The sequence below is a fragment of the Mauremys mutica genome, chromosome 23 (assembly GCF_020497125.1).
Source record: "Mauremys mutica isolate MM-2020 ecotype Southern chromosome 23, ASM2049712v1, whole genome shotgun sequence".
NCBI classification, from domain to species: Eukaryota; Metazoa; Chordata; order Testudines; family Geoemydidae; genus Mauremys; species Mauremys mutica.
The window spans coordinates 13,648,602-13,661,565 of record NC_059094.1 but is presented as its reverse complement, the minus strand read 5'-3'; the positions used below and the strand labels follow the sequence as shown (position 1 = coordinate 13,661,565).

Here is a 12,964-nt window from a genome sequence, read left to right as displayed (position 1 = left end):
AGAATATTTAATTAGAATGATCACTGAGGTGCGATCCTATATGGCAATTACTATGTTAGTAACTCTTACGTTATATATATATGCATGCATGCGACAGGATGTGTGTAAAGGTTCTATGATTTGTTTGATTTTCATAGATTTGTTTAATCCCTATGGGATTTATATATGAGTTGCAATAATGTGCAATCAGGCTTTGTCTTTTTCCCATGCAAACTGAAATACCATGAGAAGACGAGATCTCATGTTATTCTAATCCCATAAATGGCTACTTGGTGCAAACTATTTGCGATTTACTGATAACATTACTACTGATAATGTTTCGTTTTAATTCAAAATACTTTAGCATGATAAACTATACAAGTGTTGCCACAATAAACAAGTGCCCAAAAGAGTACATATTTCAGGCAGACTAAACATACAAGGGTCATGAAGTACTGAAGCCTTTTCTTATCTTACAGTTAACAAAAAATCAGGGAGAATTGAATCAAACAATTTTAAAGGCCCTAGTTAACCAACTACTGATATGACACACCAGATATCATTTGTGATCAATATGTAGTCTTAATATCCAAAGATTCCAGCAAATGTTTCTTATGATCATTTATTTGAAGACAGGAATTGAGATCCAGTGCCTTCCACCTCAATTGACACAGCTGTCTTTATGAGAGCTGTATGCAGTGTTGTTGTAGCCATGTAGATCCCAGGATATTAGAGATACAAGGTGGGTAAGGTAATACCTTTTATTAGAACAACTTCTGTTGGTGAGAGAGAGAAACTTTTGAGCTATACAGACTTCTCCTTCAGGTCTGGAAAAGGTACTAAGGCCATGTGTCTACACTACAAATTAAGTTGACCTATGTTAGGTTGATTTAGAGCCACTGCAGTAATTACTGCTGTTTTTCATGTCCACACTACCCTCTTTCTGTTGATGGTGTGTCCCCTCACCATGAGCGCTTGCAGTGCACCCACTTGCACCCATGCTGACTAGAGAAGCCCTTCTGTCAGTGTCTTCACTGAAGCGCTACAATGGCGCAGTTGCCTCTGCAGTGTTTTAAGTATAGACAATCCCTAAACTACTTTTTTGCACCATTGGTCGTTCCTCTAATTTAGGGATTATGCATGTTGGAGCTTGGCTATTTCTGCCTGCTCTCTTTGTGCTGTTCTTAGTTTGTTGATAAATGGAAGATGTCAGTATCCAGTGTAGTAAATTTGGAACCTTTCAAGGGCCCTAAAAATTAAAAGAAAAACTCATAAATATATTGCTTATTAATTATTCTGTTTTTGTTCAACATTGCTATGTGAAGACAAGTACAAAATAATCTAAACAGATTCCTAAGTGTTCTGGAATGTAAATGGCAAGTACAGACATATATTGCACTGGTATTAATGCTTGGAAATAGGCACCAGAAGCTATGTTAAGAAGGGAGTGAGCTAGTAAACGTTAATTCTTTGGCTAGTATGTAGTAATATATGGGCTTGGTCATGTGAAAATCTGATTTAATACAGCTGATATACTTTTTGTTTTATCAATAATAAGCACTTTTTACAAAAACATTTAAAATATCTGTTAAAACTTTGATTAACAGAGAGTTGAGTGCACAACTCTGCAGGGTTACATCTTTAGAAACAAGAAATTAAAAAAAAAGATTTAAACTCATCTTTGGGGAAATTTTATTCAAATCTCTAAAGCATACTTCTAAAAGATGCAGTCAGAAATCCCTTTCCTCTCCTGGGAGGACAACATTACACATGATATAACTGATTATTTCAAACTAGTGTGCTGTATATAGTATCAATACGCCTGCTTGTTTAATAAAATATCCTGAAATCTATGTATAAATCACGCAAAGGATCCTTTCTTCTCTAAGGAAGAACTGTCCATCTTCGATGGTACTTGGTCACTTAACACTTCAGATGCAAGCCAAGATCTCAACAAAAATCTATATATGAGATTCAAAACAGGTAGAAGACAGTATATAAGCTCTGAATCTCAGAGAGGCCAAGTGTCATGTGCCACGCAGGCAGTTTAAATCAGATAGGTTGCTTGAACTGATAATTATCAAATATAAACATCAGGGATGTTGGCAAGGGTATTTTCAATGCAGGGACTTTGCCTCTTGAATTTGTTTCCCCTGTTGGCAAAATAGGGACAGTATGTTTATTGTTAGAAAATAGTGTAGAACTATTTTATTTTCTCAGAATACATCTTGCGCTTGGGTGATGATGGATATGGGGGATATTTCATGTTGTTTATAGGAAGCTATATTTTAACTTTGTTTAAAAATGGTATATTAAATGGTGTGCCCTAAGCCTTTCATAATCTTACAGACACACTTTGTGCTTGGAAGAATCCATATGTATATGCCAGTACACAGGCTTTGCTGGGATGGAACGTGCTGTATGTATATACACCCACCCACTCACCTCACATATGTATCTGGTTATTTGTGTGTGACAAATTGCATTCATCATGCACCTTTGACTGTGGCACCTGCCCTCTGTGCACTAAACCATCTCCCCGGCGACTACTTCTAACATTACACATATCTGAGTACCTCCAGCAAGCTGCTATTTATTTTTCCAAAGCCATCAGCTCTAAAACTCCTTACTAAAATGTGGAATTTCTCTATAAAATAACCATTGTGTGGGAAGGCACCATCGCATGTGCTGCAAGCACATATGGAGTCCATCAGGGTGGGAAAGCACAAAGGGGTATTTGTATGTACTACAGGGTGGCATTTTATGGTTGGGTGTGTGTGTATGTGCATCTGCACACATATGTTGTTGCTAGCTTTTGTGATTTTTATTGAGTCTTGTGATTTGAGATTTTTTTTAAAGTTCCAACTGCTGAAATCAGGAAATTGCATGAAAATCTCATCTTTTATTTTCAAAAGTTTCTAGTCCTCATTTTGGAGAAAAACCTAAAAACAGGAAGCAAGTGGACCCTAAAGGCTCAGAAACCAGAGGGCAAAACCCAAAATAAATTAAAAAAAAAACACCCTCACAATTTTAGTGGTCTGACTCAATTTTTTTCATCTGAACGGCTGGCAGTACTGCATGTGGACTCTATCTGGGTGGGAAGACACAGCATCTGTGGTGTGGACTCTAGAGCGACAAGGGAGGGGTGAGGTAATATCTTTTATTGAGATCAACTTCTGAAATGTTTTTGATGGCTGTTTTGGAGTATGTGAGGTGGAGGAGATGGTGCCCTAGTTTTTCTGAAGTCCTTCTACAGAGCTGTTCAGCATATTGAGTTGTTTATAGTGGTCAGCAGGTAACACATGCTGTCCTCTGGGAATGATGTTTCATTTCTTGCATTTGCTCAGGAAGCAGATGTTGCAATAGGTTCCTTTTTCTTTATGCTGCAGAATTTCCGTTCCAAATGGGATCATTCAATATCTTCCATTGTAACCAGGTTGGTCCCAGGATATTAGAGAGACAAGATGAGTGAAGTAATATCTTCAGACCAACTTCAGTTGTGGACTCTGTCAGAGAGCAGGAAGGTGCTGGATAGAAAGGGGCAATGACACTGGTATTTCATGGGCGGTGTCTAATTTAGGAATTATTGGCTGAGGGGCCAGTGAAATTGCGGGGGTCTGCCCTGCCCCTTACAGTGCAACTCCCTTACTGAGCAGCCCCTTCTCAGCGTTACCCCCAACATCCTGCTCCATGAGCAACCTCTTTGTGTGCCCCCCCCCATTTCCTCCCTCTGATCACCTCCTTCCCGTTCAGTGTGCCCCCCAGCTCCCTCCTCCATGAGCAGCCCCTTTTCCTCCTCAGTATGCCCCCCCCGCTTCCTCCTCCATGAGCGGCCCCTTTTCCTCCTCAGTATGCCCCCCCCCGCTTCCTCCTCCATGAGCGGCCCCTTTTCCCCTCAGCATGGCACCCAGCTCCCCCTCTGAGCGCCTTTTTTCCTCTCAGTCTCGCCCTCCAGCCCCCCACTTCCTTTCCATGACACTGTGGAAACCCCTCGAGCTCCCCTCAACCCGCTCTCTTTCCCTTCCCGACATGCTCCTCTCTGAGGCGATTCAAACCTACAACAACAGCAGCTCCAACCTCCCCACCCTGCCTCCTTTCCGCCCCAGCAACAGGCTGGTCTGGCTCCTATTGGCCGGGGCGGGGATACATCGCGCTCCCATTGGTCAATGCCGGGAGAAGGGGCGGGTGGTGGCTGGCGGCGTCCAGTGCAGGAAGGCGGCCGCCATTTTGTGTGGGTGGCGAAGGCAGCGAGCGCAGCAGCAGCGGAGCCGCGGCCCGGGCTGCGCTTTGGGGGGCTCTGAGTGTGGCGTTGCCGGCGGAGAGGCAGTGGGATCCGATTCCCGGAGGCTTGGGGCGTGTGAGCGGGACGGAAGTCGGTAAGTGGGGGAGGGGACACGAGAGGAGCCGAGCGCAGCGGCCGCCATGTTGTTGTCACTGAGCTGCCCGGTTGTTTGGGGGGAGCTGGGGAGACGGTTTGAGGCGGCGGGGATGGGAGGATCAGGCCGGGGGCGAAGAGTTTGGGGGAACTTTGTGGCCGAGGACAGGAAGATCCCAAAGGGGCTGGGGAAAGGTAACCCGGGAGTAACAAGCCCCTGTTATGTGCCTTGTGGGGGAGAGGACCCTGGGGCGCGCGTGTGTGTAACCCTCCGAGCCACAGCTCCTTTATTTAGTAGCCACGAGCCGTTCTGTGGTCACAACAAAGTGAAGGGCGGCGGAGCGGGTGGTTGGTTCATTGTAGCGCTTCAGGGGAGGGTGTGGGATAGTGGGGGCGGGGAAGTTTAGCAAGAAGTAATTTGGTGAGCTAATGACCCGATCCTCTTATTGATTTGGTATCGTGATGGTGGGGAAGAATGAGCTCATATGAGTTCACTCAGTACATTGACTAGAAACTGAGGATGTGTATCCTGTTACTGCTAAATGGAAAGCAGCAGCTGGAGAGCTCAGTAGTCCGACGGTGTGAGCTATACCGAAAGGGGAAGTGTCTGAAGGTTTAACTGTAAATGTCTTAAATGGAAAGTGTTCCGGCAGTTAAGGCTGGAATCTGTAAACACTCTCCTGTGCTACCCTAGTGCCTGCCTGCTTCTGTGAGCAGTTCTGTTGACTTACACGGGAGTGCCCGGGGAGGTGTTAACACATTGGGACTCTATCCCAAATCACTATCCTCCCATTATATTTGACTCTTTAACGAGCCAAGTCCTGCTTGCCTTTTCATGCTTTATAAAGCTATAGGCAAAAATAAGAGCTTAGTATTGTAGCAAATTTTTATCTCTGCAACATGGCTAGTATGCTCTTAATAGTATACAAATAAAGTATAAAATAATTCAGCCTTGCAGAAAATGTCTGTGTGAAATCAATATTATCCCCATGTTTTTCAGATCCAAGATGGACAAATTATTTGTATTCGTCCCTTGTGTGAATTCTTTCCAGCCCCTCCCTTTTTTAGAAATTGCTGCAAATGGTAGTTACTTTCAATCCCAAATTGTTTTTTGGCTAGCGCCTGTTTTTCCCTTACCTGAGTTCAAATGTTTTTCTTTTTGTCTTCATAGCTTAGACTTCTCTTCTGGAGCCTGTGTGCTGAGAATCTGATGTTGGGCTCGGCTTCCTGGCTGAACACAGCAGATCAGCCCATGAAAACTTCCATTCCGAGCCAAAGGAAGGGGTCCAACAGAAGTCAGCACCTATTCTTTCGGGGTTGGCAGCAGGAAAGGGAACGAGAGGTGGAGGCTGCAGAGTCTGAAAAGAAGACTGAAAGGTAGAGGGATAATGAGGACTGTGGAAGATGTGGTAGGTGGGGAAGAAAGTCATTTGGCTACAAGCTTAGCTGCAAGTGCTTTGGAAAGCAGTGGTTTGAAATTGGATTTTAGATTCCAGATAGTATTCTCATTCTCTCTACAGGTTCTTATGCCATGCCCATCACCATGGTATCTGAGCAGGTTTCAGTAGTCTATCTGCCACCGAAAGTGTGGTTCTTTTCTTTTTCCTTTCTCTCCAGGGAGAAGGCTCTATGTTTTTATTTTAATTTTAAGAAAGTACATGGACTATGTTTCTATCAGTGAAGGCAAGGTTGAAAGAAATGCATTTGCACTTAGAAAGGGAGGGATGTGATGGTTCTTAGATTCTGCAGAAGTTGGCTCCTCACTCCTGGACTGGACCAAGAAAGCTGCTCCTACAGACATCTTGTGCAGTAATCAGTTGTCAACTGCCGAGCTTTGGGTGATATAGGTATCACAGGTATCATTAAGCACCTTTAAGAGTAGGATTAATATTTTGAATTTGATACAGTATTCGAGGGGAGCCTGTGTAAAAAGTGGAGGACAGGTTTGATGTGCTTCTGGTAACCTGTATTGCTGAGGAGGGACTTCTGCACTTCATACTATTTGGAGAGTCCTGAGGGCCAACTGTTTCATGCCTAGGTAGATTGCATTGCTAGAATTCAGTCAGAAGGGAGTTGAGGCTTATTTTACGGCACCCATGTTGGAATACCATCTACTATCTAGCCATTGATGTCAGAATGTGTCAACTCATGACTGCATAAATGAAGAAGCTGTGAGAACTCAACTGTGGACTGACAGGACCAATTTTATATATGCATCTTCAACCATGAGTCTGTATTGTAACTCTATGAAGTGTTTCTTCTGCTATCTTTATCTGGATTTAGCTGTCTTCATTTGAGTGCTGATCTCTGCCAAGTTCTGGGCTAACTTAATGATGTGTGGTATCAAACTTGTAAAAAGTAGTTAGACCCTGCTGTTACAGAATTCATAAACATTTAGACATCTGTTTTAACATTTACAAATTGGCTAGGTATTTAAGGATCCCTCTCCCCACTCTTAATTTAGGTCTGTCCAATCAGAGAGTTATAAAATGGTATCGTGTTCTACCTGAAGTCTTTTGCTATCTGAATACACTTGTCTTTAATTTAGTGGGCGTATAGTTTGACTTCAGTTCAGAACTTCACAAACTTTTTAACTTTTTCGTTGAAAAATCAGTGTCTCATTCAGAGTTCCCACTGACTATTGTTCCTCCATTTTCATACAGGTGACATTTAAGTTGAAGATGGGTGGTGGAGAAAGGTTCAGCATTCCAGTTCCCCAGTCTAGAAATATTACCAAGAAGAATAAACAACTTAATAACAGGCAAAAGAGCAAAGATCAGAATTCTCAAATGAAGATGACCTATATGAAGAAAGAAAGAGGACATGGATGTAGCTCATCATCTATTGCATGGCAGGCCATGCAAAATGGGGGCAAGAACACTGTGCACTTCCCAAATAATCAGAATTGGAGTCCTACTTTATCAAGTCCCAACTCACTTTTCACATCTCAAACCAATCAGAACTATGCTGGAGCAAAATTTAGTGAGCCACCTTCACCAAGTGTTCTTCCTAAGCCACCAAGTCACTGGGTACCTGTTTCCTTTAATCCTTCTGATAAAGAAATAATGACCTTTCAGCTTAAAACCTTACTTAAAGTCCAGGCTTGAGATGGAACTTTAAAAATTGAAAAGTTTAAATTTTTACAGGGTTTCAAATTTGAGACTGTTAGTTAAATTCATAGTTCCAAAATGCACAATTTTTTTATGGAATCAGATTTGTTAGCTGCATCTAAAAATTGAGTCACATGATGCGGGGATCTCTTTTTCAAGAGATTTGCAACTTAACTCTTCATATCATTCAGAGTTGTGTGCATTTACTGTGACAAACTATGTACTTGCAATATCAGCATGCAATCCAAACAGTTTGGTGCTCAGTAATGCTTATGTATTGTATTGCGCTTGGAATTTGAACTGTGACCACTTAAAATATGCTGAGCCCCCCCCGGAAATGAGAGAAAATTATGGCAGAAAACCGACTCTTACATTATGTAATGCAGCTTTGATTGGAAAACGTAAGCAGTTTACAGAAGTATTCAAACCAGTATCTTTCATACTTGTTTCAGATCAGTTAATTGTATGAAACCTGTTGAAAGCTAATTAAGAGGTCATTTTTTTACAAAATAAATCTACATCTAGCCACTAGGAGAGATTTTTTTTTAAAAATATTAGCGAGCATTTATTTGGTGTGTGTTAATGATTGACAGGGCAGACAAACCCGTGACTAAAATTTACATGTTTTTAGGAAATTTACTCCCCACACATTTTGTGCATCCTTACAAAACAATTTGATGTTAAAATTGCCTGGTACCTTGATCATTTCAAAAATCTAGAAATGCATTTTTATTTTGAACCTGTACAATTTGAAATGTGCCAACTAACAAAAGCATTTTGCACTGCCAGGTGACAGCCAAAAACCTTCTAATCCCTTTCCTTTATTGGGATTGCACTGAGCAGTTTTTAAAATGCATTTTTGTATGTTTTATATCTTTGAAAAAGCTGAAATGATAGAGTTGTTTGGGCTAGTCTTAAATTGGATACCCTGTAATGTGAATTTGTTTAAACTAGTGTCACTTGTGACAAGTATGAAACATATAAATAAGTTGGGGGAAAAAGAGCCATGTAAATAAATGTAAAACTTTGTAGCATATGTAAATTTATGCTGGGCTTTCCTGCAGAAAAAGTATTTTTAGTACAAAACTGCTGAATGTAAGATGACCATGCTGAGTACATGGCCTGATTTAAAAAATAAATATTTTGTTTAAAGAAAACTGTAAAAGCACATATGGCTGTGCCCTTGCACTTAAGTACCAGTGAACATTCACGTTGTTTGATTTTGTTGTAAGCTGTTTTTTAAGTAAATTCAGTGCAAATGAGGCTTTTAGAATTTTTAATAAAACAAAAAAACTTTAAAAAAAAGCTACACCAATCTTTGTGTAAAATGCACCTGTTTTGAATGTATAAAAGTGACTTTAGCTGGGATGAACTATTATAGTACACTAAAAAGGTTCTAAAACTCTATTAATGTAAAGGTCTCTCAATAGACAAGTTTATATAAATACCTAAGAGCTAGAGCCCTGCCTACAATTTAAAAAGTGTTCTAGGTGGTTTTATGTATTTGAGAGCACAGTAACTCCATTGATACTGCAATGGAGATTGAGCCATCCACATCTGGCTTTTATTATTTGGAATTTAGATGCAACAATACTGTATTTAATGTCCCTCCCCTTAAAGAACCACTGAAGTGCTGTTCTATTTAAAAATATATAAAACCCTATTAAGTCTTCCTTCTGAACTTTATTCCCAGTATGCTGGTTGTCAGCATATTAGTGTTTAAATAAAAGCTGTTTGTAATATGATACCCAATGCTTGATTTTATTCAGTGATGCCATAATCCAGTTTACAAAAGCACAGATGCTTCCATGGTGGAAGTGAGAAACTGATTTGTGACATACTGAAAGAATATGAAGACAGTTGTTTAAACACAGTAATCAGCAATAATGAAGAATGGGGAGTAAATAGGGTAATGATTACAAAAAAATAGCTTGCTAAAACAAAAGTGGTTCTTTAAGTGCTCAAGATGCACTTCTGTGCATTTAGTTCTGTTTATACATTCAAAGTGTGCTGGCAGCTATCAATGTTTACACATCTTCAAATAAGATGACTAGATTGGCAGTTTTCTAAATTTATGTTCCTTGTCTCCTAATCTCTCACCAAATGTTATCCATTGTACCCAAAGTGTAATTGTTATATTTGAAATTTAAAATGTTTATGAAGTACAGCTTGTACATGTATCAATTGGAAATCTTAAAAAAAAACAAAACAAATAAACTACTTAACCTTCCCCCCCTAAACATGTCTGGTTGTTTTGTTTCTTAAAAGAATTGTATAAATGAATCACTTATTGCTCCAGCCTCACATTATACATTTTGCACTAAGATTGAATTTCAGCATGGGAAGGATTGTACTTAAGATAAGGAAAGAGGTGATTCTGTTAATATCTTCTGAAGATGCTTGATTCTGAGGTAAGAGATACTGAAAGAGGGGAGACTTCAGCAGTATTTTGAAGATGAGTACTCTGCCTGAGCTGACCAGGTAGTAAAGATTTTTGTGCAGATGGTGACTGTAGGGGAGATATTTAATGTATGGCTCAATTGGTGGGGCAGTGGGGAGAGACATTAAATTTTATGCCTGGGAATGATAGTGGAAATGTACATTGGAAGAGGCAGAGGAAAACATTTAGTGGAGATAGCAACTAGAAATGTTTCCTCATACTGTTGTCTGTGACCACCAGTTGTATCTTGTCTTGCATTTGGACTGTAAGCTCTTTTAGGCAGGGGACTACCTTTGTGGTGTTTGTACAGCACCTAGCACATTGATGTCCTAATCTATTACTGGGGTTGGTAGGTGCTGTGAGACAAATAAAAAAGGATAGCTGTAGAGCTAGGTAGACTTAATCAATAGTATAGAAGTGACAGTTGAAGCTATAGGACAGGGTTTCAGAAAAAAATGAATGAGTATTTTTCTCAACAACAAAAACCCTCTTGTTCCATACAGCCTCTTAACTATCTCCTACAGTACCCATGAGCACACTTTCTGGGAGATGGATCACTATTTGAAAGTAACTATCCTGAGTTTTTACACCAATGAAACCATTTGCTAATTTCTAGCTGCTTTATAAATTTTATAGGGCAGTTGGTCACTTGAGACTAGTTAATATGAAGGTCAAACTATAACACAAGTTATTTGTTCCTTATTTTTACTGTTTCTTCAAAATTGTCTTTTTTCTAACGGAGAAAGTGTGTGCTTTTTTGCTGGCTGAAATGTATTTTTACACAAGTGTCAAGTCTTCCCTAGTTTTGCTAGTGAGTCTGGCCTCAAACCAAAACCCCCACTATACATGGTTGGGATAGGTTTAAAAAGTCTTCATACCCATTTAACACCAATGCTTGAAAGGAAAACTCTTTGCAAGAGATTGTCCTTCCCTTCACAACTGAAGCCTGAACTTAAATCCAGGTGATATTCATGTCAGTTTTTTTTAAATACACAATCCATACATTTTTCAATGTTCCACTTCCGTCAAATCCAGTATGTGTAATGAACAATTATAAAAATCCAGATTTAAACTCATTAATGCAAAGTGAATAACTGGAATTAGAAAAACCAAAGTTTTTCCCCCTGAGGAGGTGGTTCTGTGTTCATATAGTATCTACCATGATGAGATCCTGGGTACTAAAGAATAGTGCTTAAGACATTCCAAGAGCAGTGGATTTAAACATTCTGCTCTTCAGTAGTGTAGCACATTTTTTTCACAGATTAATGGTATAACAGTATGGTGGACACTAGAAAGATACCATTTAAATTCTCTGCTTCAGCTTTCAATTTCCCCATGTTAACTTGCACTTCAGTTAAATAATCCCTATTTATAAAAAGCAAATTTAGCCCAAAGTATAAAAATAACCTCCATTGACACACATGGGCCTGGAAGGATGGCCTACTTGCTCAGCCTTAGTTTAGGATTCAGGAAACCTATGTTCAATTCCTTGCTCCCCCAGACTTCCTGTGATTTTGGGCAAGTCACATGGGGCCAGAAATTTTTAAACAGAATCTAGGCCCTCCAACTCCTATTGGAATTCATTTGGTCTCTCTGACTTGAGTCCTCATCTATAAAATGTAGATAATAGATTTCCTATCTCACGGGGTTGTTGCACGGTGCTCAAATACTACTGTAACAAGGGCCCCTTTTAAAATTGCTTAGATGTAGGATACTTATAATTGTGAGGATCAGCTGCCTACCAAGAACAGGTAGGGATTTGATTTGCTATACTCAAGCCTTTACAAATTTAACAGAGTTATATGAAATGAATAGTTGAAAATGGGTGAGAAAAAGACCCCTAATACAACAGACTACAAACCAGGACAGCCTGAAAGTTATTCACTGAAAAGTTTTTTCTGTTGTCTCAGATCTAGTTAATATATTTCAGATAGCTCAGCAATTTACAACTAGTAGAACTAGAGCAAATTTCACTTCTGAAATTTGTATTTTAGTGTGAAGATTACAGTATTAGTTCATACGTGTCAACCCTTAGTCTTTAATTTGAAATTTTATTCAAACAATGCCATGAAAACACCCAATGCTGCTTAGATTAAAACTCCTAGCTAGAGATAAACTATTTATTTGAAATAAATGCTAGCGTTATTCCGGCTTGTGAGTTGCTGCTATCAGCATCTCAGTAAGTGAACATTTGAAAGGAAGATTTCTATTCCTGGTTGAAATACAAAATCTTTCTGTATGCATTTGACACTACAGCTGCCACTCAAATTATTATGCTTTCAGTGTCAGCTACAAGTTTTAATGCCAGCTATTCAAAAAAACCTATCCAAAATACTAGACTGACTGTGATAAGACTACAAATTAATTGTAAAACAAGGAAAAAATGCCATTTTTCACATCAACTTGTGTTGAAAGGAAAAAACATGAAAGCTGCATATGATCTGATAAATAGAAAGCCAATACGGTTTTCCAGATGTGAACAACACAATAAAAAAACCTATATTCCAAGCACAAGACACAACAGGAAATTTGAAAGAACATTAACTCTTGTTCATAGCTGCAACTTCAAAACAAAGTTTCTTTCCATATCTTAACCTCCCGGTGGGTCTGCTATTGATGAATACGCTTTGGCTCCACAAACAGGCCCAAGGAAAGTCTGTTCACAGGTATTTCAAGGTAGGATGACCACTACAGCTGTGGTCATTCAGAAGGTGCTTTCAGGGTATAGCCAAAACCCTGTACATTTTATTCCCAATTCACAGACTTATTTAAACAGATAGAAAATTTAAGGCAGGATGGTGACGTGTACAAATAAAACATCTTTTCCCCAAATACACAACAGGTTACAGTCTTCCCTCACCATACACACATCCTCAAATGTGAATGTCTTCAAACAAATCTGATAGCAGCTGTCTAGAAGCTTTTTAAGAGCACTGCTATATTTTTTGCATTTATCTTGTTAGAGTATTAGTGGGATATTATACTCCTAAAATGTTGAATTTTATATTCCTTCATACTTTTAAATATTTTGTGCAGTGTTCCTGACAAACTAAATATGTA

The 12,964-nt window shown here is 39.5% G+C and overlaps 1 protein-coding gene across 2 annotated transcripts; it reads left to right on the top strand.

The window, feature by feature from the left end:
* Positions 1–5,593: 5,593 nt before the first annotated feature.
* Positions 5,594–9,704, top strand: PNRC2 (proline rich nuclear receptor coactivator 2). 2 transcript variants are annotated; one of them, XM_044997841.1, is made up of 2 exons: positions 5,594–5,731; positions 7,018–9,704. In XM_044997841.1, exon 2 carries the CDS (start codon positions 7,036–7,038, stop codon positions 7,459–7,461), a length of 426 nt encoding a protein of 141 aa, XP_044853776.1. In that variant the 5' UTR covers positions 5,594–5,731; positions 7,018–7,035; the 3' UTR covers positions 7,462–9,704. The 2 variants fall into 2 exon arrangements, with proteins under 2 accessions (XP_044853776.1, XP_044853775.1); XM_044997840.1 differs by having other exon boundaries at positions 5,634–5,763.
* Positions 9,705–12,964: the final 3,260 nt, after the last annotated feature.